Raw genomic sequence first — 21,554 nt, 5'->3', positions numbered from 1 at the left:
TGTTGCAGAGATACAAGACTCACAAGGTAGGAAACATAGAAACTTACCGGACCAATTGCAAACATTCGTGGAATGCTATAGTTCCTTATACACCTCCCAAAGAGGGAGTCCGCTTGATCTCCCTCAGTACTATGAAGACACTGCATTGGCCTGGAATGGGGAAACACAGCGCACATTTTTAAGTCTGGAATTAGAGGTCGATGAAATTACAGAGGCAATCATGCACATGAAGTCAGGACCCGCGCCAGGGTCGGATGGATTACCCATAGAATTTTATAAAGCTCATGTGAAACAACTAGCTCCTATCCTGAAAGGGGTATTTTATGAAGCGGGGGAGGAGGGATGCCTACCGAAAACCATGCGAGAGGCCCAGATAGTCTCCCTATTAAAACCCGATAAGTCCCCGTTATACTGTGAATATCGCTCCTTGTCATTATTGAATTGCGACACTAAAATACTTGATACGGTCCTGTCCAATTGGCAGAGCCTCCTGATGGAACGATTGGCGTTGCCGGACCAAGCGGGTTCATTCCAAACAGAGCCACGTCACATAATGTTAGAACCCTCCTGGTAGTCATGCAGGACATAGACCCGAATTGCTCAGCGGTGGCAGTATTCCTTGATGCTACTAAAGCATTTGATTAGGTGGTGTGGGTTTACCTCATAGGCACCTTGGGATACATGGGGATGCCCCACGTTTTTCTGAATTGGGTTCAGCTGCTATACACGCAACCGATAGCTACGGTGTTGCTGAATGGAGCTAGATCAATCAGTTTTGGTATATCCAGGGGCACAAGGCAAGGCTGCCCCCTGTCTCCAATCCTATTTATCCTGGCAATTGAGCCTTTGGCCGCAAAGATAAGGCAGCATCATAAAGACAGAGCGCTAGCATACCCATCTCTGCAGTTGCTTATTTCCCTCTATGCAGACAACATGACATTATATATAAAGAAACCCCAGGAAACCTCAACCCGGTCCTGCAGGAAATAACTAAATTTGGTGCCATTTCTGGAATACAAATAAACTGGACTAAGTCTGCAATCTTCCCACTAACGGACAATACCACCTCATTCCAATTGGACTATCCCCTGGTATGGAAGAATGATGAAATCAAGTAATTAGGCATGTACATAACTCGGGACAGAGCCGCACTCATTCGTACAAACTATGGGACTGTTATAGACAAAATAACAGATAGTATAACTAGGTGGGTGCAACTGCCGTTCTCGATGGCAGGAAGAATGTCTCTCATCAATAGGGTCATCTTGCCAAAACTTCTTTATCTATTTATAAACATAGAATGGGAAGAGGAGGCCGGATTGACTATCACTGACAAGCAATGGCAGTTTTGCTGCATACAGCTAGAACACCTCTCACCAAACTACAGGCTTAGGCTAACCCACTTCAATTTCCTACATAGATTGTATAGCTCACCAACACAGTTGCTTCGGATGGGTTTACACCCAGGTCCGAGGTGTTGGAGATGTGGCGCCTGGAACGCCACGTTCATCCACCGGGCCTGGGATTGCGGACCTGTAATGAACTATTGGATAGATGTATTTAGACATATAGAACGCATCATAAGGGTCTCGCTGTCAGCTACACTGATGATGGCACTGTTGGGATATGTACAGGAAATCCGGAAAGAACACCATAAACTTGTGTCCATGATGTTGCTGTTAGCAAAAAGACAGGTGGCTATTCATTGGAAGAAGCAGAGCCCACCTGCGGTGGCTGATTGGATCAGGGCTGTTACGTACTGCAGGGGACAATTATCTGTTTTCTGGCAATTAATGCCGAGTCGTTCCAGGCCAACCGACATTTGGGAACCATTTGCTGTCTGGCTGCGATCGGGAGGGGCGGACCTCCAGAGAGACTAGAGTGTCTGTGTCGGAGGCACAGCCCCAACAGATTGGCCTTTGTGAGAGATAGGATCAAGGGCAGAACACGTGTGGGCCATTGCGCATGGTTTCATTGGGATGCTAGACGTCGTTTGGGCGCAGAATTGACGAGTGGAAGTGACGCTGCAGACTGTGCAATGTGTGCTTGGTAAGACTTGCCTCTTGTGTTGATGAAATGGCAGTTGGGGGGGAAGGGAGGATTGAATGGTTCAAGTTAACTATTAGGTTGTAATATGCCTATTCATGTTGCAGATTGTTTTTCAAGTTGCGATGCATACTGGAAAAACCTCACTGCCTGCCCTTTGGGATGTTGGCTAACCAAGCTGTGTAGTATTATCCGGATAATAAGCCGCCGGCCTCAGGGATGTAGGCAAATGGCAGTGTGAATTGTGTAATATGCAATAAACTGTTTACACATACCTTATCATCCTAGGAGGTTCTTCTTTTTCTTTAAAACCCTCATAACACAACTCAGGCAGCTCATATGAAGAGGTAAACAGGAACATCTAAATCTGGCCACATTGATGCTGCCATATCATCAGGGAGGGTTTGAGGTTCCTAACTTCGAATACTATTATTATTGTGCCCAGGCACACTTTGCAATCTATTGGTATCATCCGCAACCTTTCATGCCATATTTAGCAATTCAGGATGGCTACATGGCCCCAACACCCCCCTCTGGCTACCTATTCATAGCAGTGAAGGAGCGGGAAAGAGATCCGTCGACGGTGGACTGCACTATTGCTACTCGGCAACACATTGCTAACAGACTGGAGGCTCCAATGGTGTACTCCCCTAGACTACCTCTGATGCGCAATCCCTTACTGCAGGTCACAAGTGAGGGGTTATGTAGAAGAATGCTAGAATATCTCCATTACACTACGTGGGTGATCTCTATGTTGGAGCGCAGTTTCGCTCCAGGGAGCAATTCTTTGGGACACATCCTCCTTCCACTATGGATCTATTCATGTACGTAAGGCTCCGGCAAAGCGTTAAAGTTGCTACCCCGAAATTCCCCACAGACTGTCCTGCCCCCTTTGCATGCATTGTTACAGCCTGAAGCCCCCAAGCATTGCTGTATAGACACACATAGACTGCGCCACCTTCCCGACCTCCGCTTGCTCGGGCGAAATAGGATAAGGATATGGAGGTCACCCTGACGGATGAACAATGGGAATTTAGTTGCATGCAGACGGAGACAGCCATAGCTAGTAGTAGAATAAAACTCATCCGCTATAAATTTCTACACCGACTATATCACACTCCTGTTAAGTTACATAAGTTCCATTTGCGGGAAGATGATAAATGTGCTAGGTGTGGTGGTGAGAGAGCGGATTTTTTACATTTGGCGTGGCAATGTCCACAGGTGTGGGACTATTGGGTGCAAGTGTTTGAAGGAATTCACAAATGATAAAATCTTCTAGCTCTAAGCCTGATTCTGGTTAAACGCAGTGTGGCCTGTAGGTGGGGGAGCGGCCTTGCCCCTAAATTCAAAGACTGGATACAGGACCTATCCAACTGGCAGGGGCAATTGAAATATTACGCTGAACTTTTACCCCTGAAATCGAGACCTAAAGATATTTGGGGGCCCTTGACTGCATATCTCATGGCGCAGGAGTCAAAGGGGGGCCAAGATGTGGAGGAGGGGGGAAATGAGGAGCAGATGGAGGGAGAGACCGATGAAGGTCCTTTACCATCGCTGGAAATGACTTAGGTTCTAGAGCCTTGAAGATGGTGGGCTCGGAAGAGGTGAAAGGCTCAGAGTGGGATAGGTAAATGGCCTGTTTGCCCTAAATGCATAGATGTGCTGTTGCCCAGCTTTCTCAAGAACTATGTACACAGACTTGCTAACAGATGGACTCATAAAGATGGGAGTCTAGTCTTAGGTGAATCCATTGCCTATACTTCAGGAAGTAAATGATGATTTGACTGGTTGAATTGTGATGTTTCAAGGGCTGGGCGGGGAGGAAGTTTACTGTTTGTAACTGGCATAATAAGTACAACAGAAGTTCAAATATGTTGTAATTAAGATTTAGCCCCAAGTATTTACTGACTACTAAATCTAACTTATGTGCTGTACCATGATTACAACAATAAAGTTTTTTTGAAACTTTAAAAAAAACACAAAGAAAAAGAAAACCTATTGTTTTTTGTTTATTTTCAGGAATGTTGGGATACTCTGCTCAGTCTGGTAAGAATTCTACCTTTTATGTGGCATGTTCATGGGAATTCTTTAGTCAACTGTTGGTGGTAGATCTCTGAGTTCATCATGGCCTTGTTCAGCACATATTAAAGGCAACATTGTTTCTCCAATGGAACTCTCTAAATCCCAAATTTCCAATCCAATGCTCTTCTTTGCTCCATTACTGTATTGTGTACTAGCAGCCCGTCCCGACGTTGTCCGGGTAGGCTTTGCGAGGTGAAAGTAAGTCACCAGCATTGCGCAACCCGGACATGGCCAGCTCCTTTCTGTGTTTTAGCAATCAGCCCTTTTTGCCCACTTCCCCTCAAAGTACTTGGCCTTCTGTTGTGAGAGCCTGCGCACCTTCCCTCCCCCCCGCAAATCTCCTGTAGTCACCAACATTGCGCAACCCGGACACGGCCAGCTCCTTTCTGTGTGTTCCCCTCAAAGTACTTGTCCTTCTGTTGTGAGAGCCTGCATACCTTCCCCCCCCCAATCTCCTGAGCCCAGTCACCTCATCCTCACACTATCACTGGAGTACACTCACTTCCGCGCTCCTCCGCAGTGAACCGTGTGTCGGTTCACACGATCACTCGAGTACACTTACTTCCGCTCTCCTCCCTGCGCTCCTGGCCGTAGGCTGAACACCGCCTTACTTTTCTTCTTTACGGCTGCACTTTCGCCGCTCCTCCCTACGGCTCCAGTGGTGCACATTATAGTGAACCGGGTGTTAGTTGCACTTTCGCCGCTCCTCCCCACGGCTCCAGGAACGCCATTGCAGTGAACCGGGTGTTGGTTGCACTTTCGCCGCTCCTCCCCACGGCTCCAGGAAGGCCTCCTTACTTTTGTTGTTTACGGCTGCACTTTCGCCACTCCTCCCCACGGCTCCAGTGGCGCACATTGCAGTGAACCGGGTTTCGGTTCCACGCTCCTCCTCGCGTCACGCCCACACACTATCGCGTTGTATGCACCAAACGCCGCGTTATGCGCCCATGACACTGACGCTGAATGCCGCGATCAATCACTGTATGCCTACGCCTAAGGACTCCTTTTCCCCTAACGTTCTTCCCCCCCCCCCCACCCCCCAATGTATATGGTGTGGTGATTTATAGCCTATGTCCATCTCCTGGACCTCCCCTTTCCAACGCTGTATTGGGTGTTGTGATTGGTGGTGTACTTCTGGAGTTTACCTTGCCCAAAGGTTCCCAGTTCTCTCTTTATAATAGTAGTATAGATTATGGTGCAAGGTAATATATATATATTCCAATGCAGTGCTTTACATTCATACAAACCATTCCTATTAATTATGTGTGGTAATCTACAGTACTATTTTGCTATGCTATGATCTATATTCTTATGTTGTACAGTATTGCTTAACATTCCTGTGCTATGTTGTGTATAGCTGCATTTGGATTTCACTGTTCTAAATCCTTTCTCCTGTACAGCGCTAAATATATCTGTAGTCTGGCGAATGTTTCAGATTTCTAAATTCTAGTGTAGTGGTCTATATCATTATATTTTGAGAAGTTATGTTGTGCTTTGGTTCAAAACAGCTAGGTAATAGATTATTCTAGTTTTTTTATATAAGTTCCAATTAAGTGATCTGTTGTCTTTTGTTTTAATGCTCTCTATCGCTTTGGGCCTTCGTTTTTCTCATCTCTCTCCCCACTGCTGCCAAAAGGTCTCTTAAAGAAACAGTTCTCGTCTACACAGCAGTAAACACCTAAAGGCTGTACAAAGATTCACTTAAGTAGTTCAGAACTTCGGAATCTGCTTCAATTGGTGATAGCATGCTCTCAAGGGGACACAAAGCTTCCCATGAATGATGTAAGCATATTCTTTTTCTGGAAAATTATGCAAAGAATAGAGTTTGCTGGGATTTTCTCATGCTAAACCTATTTTTCACTAGATTCTTGCCCAGAGGCAGACTTATCAAGCTTTTACGTTATCCTTGCAACCTGCAAGGCGACACAAGGACAACACAAATGCTTCAGTAATATTTATAAATCCACGCAATAGCCGATTTGCACAGTCTTACGTGGCTTTGCAATGAAATGTACCAAAACAAAGTTGCTTGTCTACATTCCATTACATATCTGCTAGTCTTCCAGCTGAAGATTCCTTACCTTAGAATATCCCCTAGTATCAGACTGGATTCGAAAGATTTACAAGCAGTTAACTTATGCACTAGCATCTTTCAGCTAAGCGTTACCATTGTACATGTCGGAAGTGACATGCATTGTACCTATCAAGGTTCCACCTCGTCATGCTGACATCAGTTCTTTCCTTTTCACGTCAGATAGTGCAGATCCTGTCCAAGCTACCCCAAGTTGTTTGAGTGGTCTTTTTTAACTTTTTCCTGATTCCTTTTGAGATTTTCATCTCCTAGTTTGAGGATATCACCAAAGGTACCAGCGGGTTTCAACCATGTGGCATAGGCAAATGTTGATGACAGACCCTCACTTGGTATGCTGTGGTGCCTGGAGCCAGGACACGACTCCAAGGCGTGTGGAGACTGTCGCACCATGCAACACATGGCGCTGAAGGAGTGACCCCTCAAGCTCCTAACCGCTCAAAGTCAGTTGACTCCGGGGCGCTCAAGGTTCCTGTTATCGTGGGAGGTCCAAGCAGAGTTCGCAAAGCCCCTCTAAAAATTCAGCGTTGCATTCAAAGTCATTAGGGAAGTCGGGGTAGTCCCCCAAACACATGACTCAAAAAAGCTCAAATGCTCTTCAACTTCATTGTGTCCGTCAAAGTCATCCGACGAGACGAGGGAGCGTAATCACTCCAGGCCCTGTAAGTCAGCAAGGGCAGTTCCTGGGTCCGCTCTGAGCTTCCCCGCCCAACTAAAAGAATTTTATGAGGCCATGTGACTAATCTTTGGGTGGCCTGGCCCCTCTGGAGCACCTTCGGGCTTAACTGGCACCAGTCGGGCCCAGGATCCTCACTGGATCCAAAGCCAAGCGAATGGCTGGACCGAGACCTTCCTCGGCTCCCGCTCCAGTTTCGGTAAGGCCAACACCCTAGGTGGTACCGCTCCCTCATTATTCCAGACTTCGACGCAAAGCCAGGTGGGTGTCATTCGACGCCACGTCCAGCGCCGACCGTGGATATTCTTTCTGGAGTAGAGCCAGTGCCTTATTTGATGTATAAGCCTAGTGATGGAAATGTTTGGGAGAGGTCTATGGACCCTTATGAAGATAAGCAAGTTAAGGAGCAAGACAACTGGTATGAGGAACTGGGTGAGGTCAGTGGGGTGGAAACCTCAACTGACTGACTCTGACCTTATTGTCCCTCTTACTGTGACTACAAAGGAGAGAGCCTCGCAATGGTGGTACCCAAGGCTGAGGTCCTGGCCCTTAACCTATTCTCAGTGGCAGTCAAGACTAATGTCTTGACAGAGGTGCTTCAGCCAGGGGTCACCCCTTCAGAACCATTACTCCCATTCAATTAAGCCCTTATGGATGTCCTACTTGTGGCCTAGTGCAAGGAGGGACTCATGTGAATAGGACGATTGCCAGCCACCATGGCCTTGCTCCTATGTATTCCAGTTTCCTTACCCAGCACCTCACCCCATAGAGAGTGGTGGTCCAAGCCTCCTCTTCTCTTTCAGGGGATACTCATCAATAGTCATAAACACTGAATAGGCCCGCCCTCGTGCGGGACTATTCAGTGCTTATGACTTTGATGAGTATACCCCTGGAAGAGAACTAGGATTACAGGTAAGTAACGAATCCTTCCTGTACCCACCCTGGTGTGTTCCCTACCAACAACACCAGATATGAAATCCAAGAGGCTGGGCACCTTCGGTAAGAGAACGTTCTCTTCCACCAGCCTATTACTGAAGTCAGTAAAACACCGCATGCCATTTGGGTTGTTATTCCCTTATCCTATGGGATTTGTTAGCGCAAGTGTTACCTGTGGTCCTGGAGGAGGCCTGTGGCATTAATTCTTAGGCTGTTATAAATGGAAGGGATCCACCATCCACTGTGGACTTGACATTCCCGACTCACTGGGCAGAGCGATTTCCTTGTCGGTGGCCTTGCATCACCATACCTTGCAGAAAACATATGTATTTTAGGGGATCTCAAGGCTTCTCTAATGGAAATGCCCTTTGACGACTCTTGCCTTTTTGGAGACTATGCGGATTCAATGCTAGAGCACTTCAAGGACAGCAGGACAATGGCCAGGTCCTTGTGCATGTCTGTGGCCACTCGTCAACCCCAATCTGCCTTTTACCCCTTTCGTGGCCAGGGAAGGAGTCTCCGGTCTCCCCAATACCCTACCAGCCATCACACCCAGCAGGCTTCCTAGCTTTTTAGTGGGCAAGGACGCGGATCCCAGAGATCACGTGGGACAGGTGGCCAGTGGTCGAGTGAGCCTACCACACCGAGACAACCACTGCCTTACAGCCTCTTTAGTCCATCCTCAGACCATCATGACCATCCAGTAGGAGCTCAGATACGCCATCACCTCCCCCACTAGTGGTAAACCTGATCAGACCGTTGGATTCAGCAGATAGTCTAAATCGGCTACTCCCTCGCCTTTGTGAGAATCCCACCACCCATGCCACCCACTTACGATCAGCTGACGGAGAATCATCTCTTCTTGCTCGATCAAGAAGTGTAGGCACTCTGGGCCAAGGGAGCTATAGATGGGATGCCTGCATCAGAAGTAGGTCATCATTGTTATTCCTGCTTCTTTCTGGTGCAAAAAGAATGGAGGGCTTCATCCTATTATGGATCTGCACCTTTTTAACATCATCTTGAAAAGGAGAAGTTCAAAATGCTCTCGCTCAGCTTTTGTCTGCCCTAGACCTGGGAGACTGGATGGTAACGTTGAACTTATGCATATTTCCACATCCCTGTCCTGCCAGCCCATAGACACTAACTGCGGTTTACAGTGGGCCAAGAGAATTTTCAAGTTTGCTGTGTTAGTCTTTGGCCTTGCCAGTGCCCCCTAGGTGTTCATCAAAGGGAAGAGGATGGTGGCAGCTCATCTACGGAGGTTGGGGATTTCAGTCTTATTGTCCCCCCTACTGTGACTACAAAGTAGAGAGCCTCGCAATGGTGGTACCCAAGGAATAGGAATAGGTTTATGTACATGAGAATTCCTTGCAACATTGCTCATAATGTCTATGGGAGGCTGCATTGTGTATTTTTATATATCTATATATGGATATATATATAGAGCTAAATATACGGTTATCACATATATGTGATGTGTTTCCGGGGTCCCGTACAAAGGCGGGAATATTCATGTGCTGATGACTATTGATGAGGATCCCCTGGAAGAGAATAGGCATCCAAGCAGATCAGCAGAATAGCAATGCTCTCCCAATGGACCACCAGGGATGAGGCGCAGACAGGAGCCTGTGGGCGGAGGAGGGCCTCGAGCACCTTAGTATGAAAATGGGGACCTGGCATGGAATCCCACATAACACTCTGTGGCTGTTACTCAGTCAGAGTTTTTCTCTGTGAAAACTTATATACAGAAAAAATGTTTAGTTGATAAATGAATGGTATGCAAGTGTATGTATGAATGAATGGTGAGTGTGATTTTGGTGTGGGTATCAGGGTAGTTTTATAATTCTTGTGTATAAAAATTTGAAAAAAGTGTTTAGATGATAAATTAAGTTTTTATATTTGTCTAAATTGTTTAAGAAGAGTATAATTAATTTATAAGAAAGACATGCTATAAAGAAAGTATCTAAAAAAAGTTTTTGGATATATTTAAAAAAAAGAAATAAAATTTGATAAATATAAATCCCAAAAAACTTGTTATTAGCATATCTTGAAGGACATGTGATATTGATATGAACTAAGTCACAATGTACAAAATATGTGAGCCACATAGGAAATCTCTTTTTGATGGGCCTCGGAACACCTACCAGAGAGAGGTGCTGGAGGCAGCGACGCAGAGACGGAGCTGCGCGAGGGGAGAGCATGGATCAATGGCCAGAGGTCCAGCCTTCATGTCTCACTGCAGAGCCCGCATACATCAGCAGGTATGTGCCACCAGAGGGATGCAGGCAGCCATGTGAACCAACAGCCTCAGAGTCAGTTTCACCGAAATCCAGGACAGAGGCTGCAACATTTGAATAATAGCCTGAATATTCTGGTCTTGTCACTCCGAAGGATAGGTCCGAAACTGCACTGTGTCCAGACAGCTCAGATGAAAAGGAGCGCGTGAGAGGGAGTTAAGTGCAACTTCAGCATGTTGACAATGGGCCCCATCGAGTGCAGGATGTTCATTGCATTCTGAAGGTGGATGACAACTGCCTGGAGCCAACCCGTCCTCAACAGCAGTCATCGAGGTAGGAGAAGACTTCAATGGTCTGCGGATATCCGCAAAAAACAACTGACCTGTCACCCCTGAGGCATGATGGGAAGCTAGGGGTCATGGCTGCCTTAAAGGCACAGTGCCAGTTTATCTGAGTGTTTATGTGGGTTAGCTTTTCAGCTTGCTACACTAGTGTTTCTACAATGCCGCCTATGAGCTGGCAATGTTTTTTCATTATTCCTTGCAGGATTGTGTTTTCTGGTGTATATTAAAGCAGTTTTCAAAGTCTTTCTTTCTCCCTGCTTTATTGGAATATGTTTATGTACATGAGAATTCCTTGCACTATTGCTCAGCATGTCTATGGGAGGCTGCATATGGATATATATATATAGAGCTACATATATGTTCTTCACATATTTGTGATGTGCTTCTGGGGTCCTGCACATAGGTGGGAATATTCATGTGCTTATGACTTTGATGAGGATACCCTTTGAAGAGAACTAGGAGTACAGGTAAGTGACTTATCCTTACTGTGCCTCTGTATTTTGTCTGTTACTCTGTCTTTTTTGTGTTACTGTGCCTGTTTGTGATTGTGCCCAGTTTTCAGTTTTTTCAGTGTTTTCACTGTTCACTGTGTCATGTTGTGTTTTTGCCGCCCATTTCCTGCCCCTGCGGCCCTTTTCCCCCTTCCGGTTCCCCGCTCTGTCTCCCGGCGGCGTTTCCCTCCCTCATTCCATATCTAATGGCAGTTGCTGTGCGGTCGCACCACGCCAAAGGCAAGCCCATCTGTGCCCACCCACAACCGCGACCAGCACCAAGTACCCTGGCTCTCCGGAACAACAACTGCCAGCTGCCTACGCCTAACACCACCCACAGCCAGTTCTCCTGCTGACACTGCCAACAATCTTTCATCTCTCCCTCCGGACGCCAACACACGGGAAGCCCTGAGGTGCACCCTCCTCATCGTGCGCTTCCTACACCGACATGCAGAAGAAAACTGAGATCTCCTCAACACCCTCTCGCCAGATGTCGCCTTCTTCACGGAAGCCTAGACTAATCCCACCTCTGCTACCGTTATCGCTACCGCCATCCCCGACGGATAGAAGATCCAGAGGAAAGACCGCTTCAACCATCCGGGAGGAGGACTCGCCATTGCACACAAGAACTCCCTCCGACTCACCACCTCCAGCACTAACGACTCTTCGTCCGCCATGGAACACCTCCATTTCCAGATCCATACCAGCCTCAGAACTACCCTTCGTGGCACCCTTGCCTACAGACCTCCCAGACCATGAACCGCGTTCCCCCGCAACCATCACCAACCTCATCGCGCCCCAAGCCATCGACTCCATGGACTACATACTGCTCGGAGATCTCAACTTCCACCTCGACAACATCAGCGACCCCAACTCCTCCGCCCTCCTGAACAACCTCGCCAACATCGACTGAGACAGCTCGTCACCACCCCTACCCACAAGGCTGGACACACCCTCGACCTCATCTTTCCAGGGGGTAGAAACATCCACTTTAGCCACACCACGCAACCCCCTGGACAGGCCACCACTGTGTACACTTCCATTTCGCGAGAATCACCGCTCTCAAACCCACACCAAGCCGCCGCTAAGGAACTAGATCAAGGTCACAGAGGAGCGCCTCAACTCCACCCTCATCCACTATCTCCCTCCCACCACAACCAACGTCAACTCGACAGCCAACGAACTACACAGTTGGATCACCAACTGCGCAGACAAGCCTGCCCCCTCTGCAACTCAGACAGACATTGACCAGAAAAGCCACCTGGTTCACCTCGGACCTCCAAAAATACAGACGCACCTGCAGACGTCTCGAGAAGATATGGAGAAACAGCAAAACCTCGGAAGATCGGACCACCTACAAGAACTCCATGACAGAGTACCACCAACTCATCAGATCCACCAAGAGGACCTTCATCAATAACAAAATCCTCACCAACTCCAGCAACTCAAAGAAACTCTTCAGCTCTATTCCGGAATTCACCAACCCCCCCCCCCCCCCCCCCCCCACCCCCTCAACCCTCCCAAGCGAAGCTACTAGAGGTCACAACCTCCCAGGACCTTTGCAACAAACTCGGCTCCTACTTCCATCTGAAAATCAAGACCCTGTTCGACAACTTCAACAAACAGACTCAGGTCCTGCCAGATTCACTGAAACCACTCCTTACTCCAGAAGCAACAACAGCCAGCCTACCATCTCCCTGTAGACCCCGGTCACCACCGAAAACGCTGCCACAACCATGAAAAGCATCCACTCAGGATCCCCCATGGACCCCTGCCCGCCACACATCTTACAAGAGCCACCACTGCCATAGCATCAGAGCTACGATGCACCATCAATGCCACCTTCAAATCCAGCACTTTCACTGACAACTGGAAACGTGCAGAAGTCAAGCCCCTCCTCAAGAAGTCCTCGGCTGACCCTACAGACATGAGGACTACCGACCCATCTCTCTCCTCCCCTTTGCGGCCAAAGTCAGTGAGAAGATCGTCAACATCCAGCTAAGGAACTTCATCGAAAACAACTCCATCATCGACCCTTCCTAATCCTGATTCTGCAGCAGCCACAGTACCGAGACTGCCCTCCTCGCCGGATCAGACAACATCTGCACACTCCTCGACCAGAGCCACACTGCCGCCCTCATCTTACTTGAGCTCTCTGCAGCCTTTGACACCGTCTCCCACCGCACTCTCACCAAAAGACTCCACGATGCCGGCATACAGGGAACTGCCCTCAAATGGATCTACTCCGTCCTCACCAGCAGAACCCAAAGAATCAGATTCACGCCCTTCCTCTCCGAACCCACAGAGATCAACTGCGGGGTACTATTGCTCAGCCCCACGCTCTTCAACATCTACATGGCCCCCCTCGCTGCCATCGTCAGACTGCATGGGCTCAGCATAGTATCCTATGCCGACGAGACCCAGTTCATCCTCTTCCTCACAAAGGAACACAACACCACCAGACTCAGTTTCCAGGAAGGAATGAAAGATGTTGTATCCTGGATGAGCAGTAGCTGCCTGAAGCTCAACTCGGAGAAGACAGAAGTCCTCGTCCTTGGACCCACCTCCTCAGCATGGTCTAAATCCTGGTTGCCCACCCCCCTCGGCAACCCCCTACTCCCAGGGACCACTCCTGGAACCTCGGCATCATACTCCTCCCTCACAATGACCTGACATATCAACACCGTCGCCACCACCTGCTTCAACACCCTCTTCATCTTTAGAAAGACCTTCAAGTGGCCCCGCCCCCAAATAAAGAGAGACCGTCACCCAAGCACTCTTAACAAGCAGATTGGACTACGGAAACACCCTCTACGCCAGAATCAACAAATTCCTGCTCTACAAGCTCCTGACCATCCAGAACACCGCGGCCAGGCTTATCCTTGGCATCCCACAATATGAACACATTACCCAACACCTGCAAGACCTCCACTGCCTCCCTGTCGAGAAGAGAGCAACCTTCAAACCACTCAGTCAAGCCTACAAATCCCTCCACAACACTGGACCCCAATACCTCAACGATAAAGTCTCCTTCCACGTACCCAAGGGAAACCTCTGCTCTGCCGACCTTGTCCTCGCCAAAACTCTGCGCATCCATAGAGCCAGAGCGGGTGGAAGAGCCTTCTCCTATGTCGCGGCAAAGACCTGGAACGAGCTCCTGATCAACATCACACACTCCCCCAATCTACACACCTTCATGGGGATCCTCAAGTCCTGCTAGTGCGCTTCACAAACCCCTGATTGATTGATTGATTGATTGATTGATTGATTGATGAAGGCCCAGTGGGCGCAGCATCAGAGAAATCTCTCTGATGTAGTCAGATCACAGAGGGAACCGCAAAAGACCTGCAGTGGTGGCTAACAAGCCACAATTGGGTCAGTGGCAGACCCCTCTCCCTTCCTTAACCAGATTGAATTTTAGTGACAAATGTGTCAATCTAGGGCTGGGGCAGCCAACTGGGAGAGGTGGACATCAGAAGACTATGGTCTCTGATGGAGCCTGCGCTCCATATAAACTTGTTGGCGCTTCTGCGTTTGGCTTGGCATTAAAAGCCTTTCTTCCTTAGATTAAGGGTAGTGCAAGTGTTCACAGCCATGTGCTGCTGCAACAACCTGTGTCAAGAGGCCCTGCAACTTGGAACATGCTGGAATGTTAGGTCATTTCCATGGTGGTTCAAATCCTGTCAGGCTCTCTGAACACCAGAGCGGACGAACGCAGAAAAATATGCCTACCGGATTACGAATAGCGTTTTCATGTGGAGGTGGTGTAAGTTCTCTTTCAGCAGTGAGGAGAGCCATGGTTAGATCTGTTCACCACTGTCAAAAACACGCAATGTAAGCAGTTTAGCACCTGAAGTTTCCAAGGCGACTCTCTCGGAGAAGCTTTTTGCCTCGAGTGGACCTCCTGTACGCCTTTCCGCCAGTACCATTTCTTACACCAGAGTTCCCAAGAAGATAGGAACGACCGGACCCAAGTCATTGTTGTGGCTTTGGATTGGCCACAGAGATTCTAGTATCTCAAGGTGTTGAGCATGACCATTGGTCATCCATTCAGGCTGTCTCTTCAGAAGGATCTTCTGTCACAGCAACAGGGCAGGGTTCTGCACCTGAACCTCTGCACTCCCCACCTGCATGTGTAAAGGTTGAGCGTCAGCAGTTGACAGCTTTCGATCCAATGCCAAAAGTCTGTGATGTTATTCTGGCACCCAGGCATCCCTCCACCAAGTCTGTGTATGCCTGTTGTTGGGACAAGTTTGTCATGGCGTGCTTTCTACAACATTAAACCCCTTTCTGCACCTTTATCCAAGGTTTTTTTGTTTGCTCTTTCTTTGGCCCAGCGGGGTTCTGCTATTAGCACTGTCAAAGGGTACCTTTCTGCAATTCCTGCATTCCTGCGGTTGCTGGACCAACCTTCTCTTATCAAATCCCCTGTTGCAGCCAGCTTCCTTAAAGGACTGAAGCATGTTTTCCCCCTCTTGCCAATTTTTACCATGTCTCAGTGGGACCTCAACTTTGTTCTCAATTTCCTGATATGAGCACCGTTCAATCCTATGCACAATTGCCCTCTTTAGCTGCTCTCCACCAAAATGGCCTTTTTAGTACCTGTTACATTGGTCAGGAGGGTTGGTGAGTTACAGGTCCTCTCTGTGCACCCTCCATACTCCTCCTTTTACCTGGACAAACTTGTGTTCAGCACATGTATGTCCTTCCTTCAGAAGGTTGTCACTTTCTTCCACGTAGGCTAAACTATTGCCCTACCTACCTTCTTTGCTCCGCCTCATTCCTCCAAAGAGAAGAGACTCCAGCATCTGGAACCAAAAAGAGTGTGGTTGTTCTACCTTGATGGCACAGAAAAGTTCTGTGTGGATGATCAAATCTTCATGGACTATGTCAGAGCCAAAAAAGGGAAAGCTGTGCAGCGGTGGACCATCTCAAAACGGATCATCCCGTGCATTAAGATTAGGGCTCTCGGTTTTATGGTATTGTTTTATTTTATTTCCTTTTGTATTTATCCATATTTATTTGTTGTTAATTTTATCTTTATTTATCCATATTTATTTTACGTTTTGCGTAGAAATTAAGCTGAAATTAGTATATTTCCACATGTATTTTGCCGCTAAATATGCACTCATGCTTGAATCCCTGTCAGGCGAACACCCCCGGAAGATATATCAATGCACTTATATGAAAATATGCACATTTCATTATCCACCATGTGTATTTCTACTGGTGTTAAAGCCTCTTTACTAAAATTCCTTTTTTTTAAATCCGCTTATCTATCAATACACGCAGCTATTGGCCTTGCAGCCATGGCAGACAGTATTTAGAATGTCTCAAAAAGCAACCCAATTTCCATTTTTATCCACATTTAAAAATAAATACAGACCAGAAAATAAATGTTTTCTGTCTGTATTTATTGGTAAAAATGGAAAATAGGGAGCCCCAAATTAAGATCTGCTATTCACTGGCCAAAAAAGAGCCCTCTGAGGGCTTGTAGGCTCACAGACCCAAGGCTGTGTCCACTGCATTAGCATGCCGCTTTCCTCTCCTGGACATCTGTCTTGCGGCAAAGTGGGCATCCCTGCACACGTTCACATAACATTACTGCCTGGTCAATCTGTTAGTGACTCTGTCTAGCCGCATATTCCTTACAGATCCTCCCCATTTTGCGAACCGGTTATGATGTAAGGTACACCTTTTTCAGGGCATATCAGGTTCATGCATCAATGTAGGCTTTTGCGATTCCTCAATTGCGATTATTAAGGAATCGCAAAAGCCTATGCATGTAAGAATCGATATAAAATTAGCGATACCCAAACATTCCTTAATTGCTAATCACAAATTGCGAGTCGCCATTAAGGAATGCCTTCCCATTCATTCCTATGGGCCTCCAGGCACATAGGAATGAATGGGAGATTGTATGCACAATTTGCGAGTACCAATAGGTACTCGCAAAATGCGCATGCAAATTCAAGAGTGCAAGGGTGTCAAAAGGACACCCTGTTGCACCCCCTGAAATTGATCTGTGCACACATGTTGGACACACATATGCCCCAAGGGCATGTGTTTGTGTAAACTACAACTTTGAAAAATGCACTTTAGTGCATTTTTCAAAGTTTTTGCAAATTACCATCAAGTACGAATTGATGGTTATTTGCGCCCCTAGTAGCAAATTCGCAATTTGTGAGTCCATCATGCATGCATTGAAGGAATCGATTTCTTAAATTGCGAGAGGCTGACACGTTGATGCATCGCAGATGCCCATTTTGCAGGAGCAAACTTTCGATGGTGCGAATCGCACCATTTGCGCTCGCAAATATGGTGGATGCATCTGCGTGTTATTCTTTTCCAAAGCACTGGTCAGTTCTTAGCGAGGTTCTGCGCTCTTGACGTGGAAAGTTGTGAAAGTAATTGAGGTCAGCTCAATGAATTGATGCCTGTATAGGTACAGTGCACGTCACTTTCGGCAAAAGTCATGACGACGTGTAGCCGAACGACTCTACCTACTGGCACGCAGGAGTACTGCTCAAAAACGTTCCTGATCCACTCTGTCACCTTGGGATATTCTAAAGTAAGGAATCTGCATCTAGATCGAGTCTCTACCAGATAAGGCGTTAACAATGTAATTTAACTTTCATGGGTGGAGCATGGGCGTTTCCATGCATCTACTCATGGATTTTGACGCATTCCTGGATTTACTAAAGCTAGTGAACCTGGGAATAAATCTAAATATTATGCCTTCCCCTGTGAGTCGTAACAAGGAGAAATATATTTCTCTCCTATAGTTATTTTCTTTTCAACCTCTGCTGCAGGACAGCACACACAGAGAGAGGAAAATGCCTCTAATGATTAATTTTGTGTCTCTTCCTCACAATAACAATCCTGTTAGGCGGCAGTGTGGGCATCACTGCAAACATTCACAATCCATTACTGCCTGCATAGTCAGGTTCATCCTAATGGGCACTTCGCACATTGGGTCATGCACAACTTTCTCATCTAATCTGGCTCACATTTCCACCTCCATAGAGGTATCTATTCTGAGGTACGTAATCTGCGGCTAGAAGGCTCTATGAGATGAACAAGTTACTTACCTTCGGTAACACCTTATCTGATAGAGATTCTGTCTAGCTGCATATTCCTTACATACCCTTCTTTCCTCCCAAAGAACCATTTAAGGTATAAGGGAAACTCTTTTCAGGGTCTTAGGGCCGGATGTAGGTCGGTCGGTAACGGCCGAAAATCGGTATTTTCGCCCGTTACCGACCGAGATTCACAAAATGGTATGTAGGGCCACATATTTTACAGATTAGGTAAATTTACCGATCGGTAAATTTACCGAATCTGTAAAATACCGAATCGGTATTTTTACCGATTCGGTAACAATGAGATGTAGGTGGGACTCTTCTGAGTCCCACAAGCCTTACAGAATCGGTATTTTACCATGAAATCCAACTTCATGGTAAAATACCGATTCCGGTGTGCATGCACATGTGTGCCATATGACAGGCAGACCTGCCCTTAGGGCAGGTATGCCTGCCACATGGCCCCCGAATCTTTTTTGGGGGTGCTAGAGGGTGTCAAAGTGACACCCTCTGCACCCTTGTCAAAATCTGTATTTACCGATTCGGTAAATGCCGACCGGTAATGCCCCATTCATTCCTATGGGCTTCAAAGCCCATAGGAATGAATGGGGCATTACCGGTCGGTATTTACCGAATCGGTAAATACAGATATTTACCGATTCGGTAAAAGGAACATCTGGATGTTCCTACATATCCACCCCTAAGATTTACCGATTTTTAATTACAGAATCGGTAGAATTCGGTAATTAAAATTCGGTAAATCTATTTTACCTACATCTGGGCCCAAGTCTTTCCGACACCAGTGGTCCGTTTTCATTGAGGCTCCACGCTCCTGGCGTGGAAAGTCTTGAAAGTAATTGACATCAGGGCATAGAGGTGGTGCCTGTCTAGGTACTACGCATGTAATTGCCGGAGATCGTCCCACTGCCATGGAGCCGAATGACGCCACCTACTTGTTACTTCCTCTTATCTCATCTGCTGCAGAACACCATACACAGAAAGAGGAAAATGCCTCTAATAATTATTAATTTTTTGTCCCTTCCTGCTCAAAAACATACCTGCCTGTAATGCAGGCACCCTTGCACTGTAGTGCAACAGTGTCTGTGTTGGCACTAGACAGTTCACAGTGTGCCTGTGCAAGGAGAGAACACAAATGCTTCACATCTTTGTAAACGTGTATCATTTCTGCTCTGTCACACAGCGTAGCAAGCAACTTTGCTTACTGCCCTGTGTGAAAGGTTAGTAAATATGCCCCCTGTTTTTCCAAGCACTGTGAATAAAAGAAATCATTGCCAACTTCATGAATGTTAAAAAATAGACTCACGGGGGCGTGGCTAAGATGGCGGTCTGACCGGACGTGTCCTGCGAGGCTCCCTGGCCCTAAACCCCATATCGCCCCTTCATTAGCGTGCAATACCCCCTAAATCTCATGGAAATCATGACCCGGGGTGCAGCACTTACCCTCGTGCTTCCTGATCGCCGATCTGGGCGACGCCGCCTGCAGGAGCGGTGGACGACCGGCGGAGGCCCTCACCAGCGAGAAGCGGCGTAATGGCGGCTGCGGGAGCCCGGCGCCTGATGTGATATCGGCGCCCCTGGGTCCTGTGCGGCAAGAGAGTCGGACCGCCCACAGCGGCCGAGAGCGGCGAACCGCCGGCGGCGGCCCCCGGGACGGCGGCTGGGTGAATGGGATTCCTGACGGCCGAGGCGTGGTCTGGCCGGGCTGCAGCGGCGTCTCGTGGCGGCCGGGCGGGCTGCCACAGCAATCAAACCCCCAGCTTCAGGCATGGTCCGCGGAGGGCAGTGACCGGGCTCCGGCTCCTGCACCTGGTGACATCGCGAACGCATCTCCCGGAGGTCGCGACTCCGAGCCTGGTGAGTGGCGGCGAGCCCCGATGCCTGGTGCACCGGCCAGAGCGGGGACAGCGGAGGAGGCGGAGGACCGGAGTTCAGGCCGTGGGGAGCGCAGAGAGCCGCCTGGAGGCCCGAAATTGCCAAAGCTGTTGTGTGCCGGCGCCTGATCGGCTAGAGGGCATCCCTGGGACCGGCAGGTGAGGAGCGCACCCCCCCAGCCCGTGGGACTACCTGCATCGGACCCTGAGCTTGGGACCCGGGGGTCGGGCCTGTAGAGGAGCACTTCGGTTGCCCCACACGAGAAGGGAGAGAATTACCAGTCCTGCACCGAGGTGGTGGCGGCCCGCCCCACTGGACCCCCACCGCGGCTGGCCCCTGGAAACTCGGCAGCTACACTCTGGGCCCCCTGTGCACACGGTGGACCCACCACACGTCCCAACTGGCCAGCGCAGTGAGTTCCCTACAAGAAAGACACAGCCAACCTGCGGGAGGAGCTCCTGCCGCCTTACACCCTCGATCGGACGGAACTGCGGGGTCCAGGGCTACTACATCGGGAGCACGGCGGATCTGGACCTGTGCTGGCCGACTCGGGCCCTATCGATTGGGTGATAGGGCCTGAAGACACTCCAACGGCCTCGCCGCGCTGCCCCTCGGACCCCCGGCCGAGCTCACGGGCCTCACGGTTCTTGCCCCCGGTCTCGCAGAGGTGTTATCTGCGGCCTGGCGGGAGACCCCCCCTGGCCCTTCATCGACTCTAGAGCTCGACACCATGGCCGCCGCGGGACGCAAAGAAACCCGCAACATTGCGGACATGCTTCACAAAACTGCCCCGAAAGGGGAGAAAGCCCCGGTGCCGTCACCCCCTAAGACACCAGTCAACACATCAAGCCAGGACGATGAGTCTGCTCCCATCACGAAGGCCTTCCTGGCCTCCCTCTTCAACACCTTGAGGGACGACTTCCAGACCCTGAAGCAGGAACTGGCGGGAGAACAGCGGGAACTGCGCCGAGACATAGACGGTCTGGGGGAGCGCGTGGCGGCAGTGGAGGAAGCGGACCAGGCCCGCAGCATGGAGGTGGAACGGCTGCAACAGGAGATCCTCCGCCTTCAAGACCAACAGGTGGACCTTCAGGCACACTCGGAGGATCTTGAGAATCGTTCCCAGAGGAACAACATACGGGTCCGGGGAGTTCCGTTTAAATCGGAGGGGAACAGCATCGTCACCTACCTGCAGGAGTTGTTCCGAGAGATCCTTGGGGAGCCTGGTGAGTTCGACATCCGTATTGACCGTACACACAGGGTCGGTCCGGCGCGCCGCGCACAGACCCCCCCTCCAGACATACTGGCTTTTCTCCCCGATTTCCCACTGAAGGAGCGCATCTTGTATGTATGTATGTATGTATAGGCATTTTATATAGCACACTACTTACCCGGAAGGTCCCAAGGCGCTTCGACCGCTGCGAAACCCTTCCTGGCTTCCCTGAGAGATGGTCCCTTAATGGGTATCTCCAGGGTGAGACCAGGCATCCCCGGCGGTCTGGTGGGGCCGTTAGTGAGGATGAGGCAAGCTAATGCCCAGAGTTGCCGAGTGTGATCGCTGATCAGAGTGGGCACCGAGGCGAGAGAATTATCGAGTCCGCTGACCCTGGTCCAGAAACCTGCCGCGCCGGGAATCGAACACTGGTCCCGGGCCGTCCTCTGCTCTCGGGTCTGCCGT

The 21,554-nt window shown here is 48.9% G+C and overlaps 1 protein-coding gene across 1 annotated transcript in view; it reads left to right on the top strand.

The window, feature by feature from the left end:
- Positions 1-21,554, top strand: part of LOC147703657 (uncharacterized) — a 742,215-nt gene that overhangs the window by 635,455 nt on the left and 85,206 nt on the right. Inside the window, exon 8 of the mRNA XM_086929538.1 lies at positions 4,066-4,092. Coding sequence (XP_086785664.1) covers positions 4,066-4,092 — 27 coding nt within the window. The remainder of the gene's footprint in view (positions 1-4,065; positions 4,093-21,554) is intronic.

This window comes from Lissotriton vulgaris, chromosome 7, assembly GCF_964263255.1.
Source record: "Lissotriton vulgaris chromosome 7, aLisVul1.2, whole genome shotgun sequence".
NCBI classification, from domain to species: domain Eukaryota; kingdom Metazoa; phylum Chordata; class Amphibia; order Caudata; family Salamandridae; genus Lissotriton; species Lissotriton vulgaris.
This window is presented reverse-complemented; position numbering and strand designations above follow the sequence as displayed.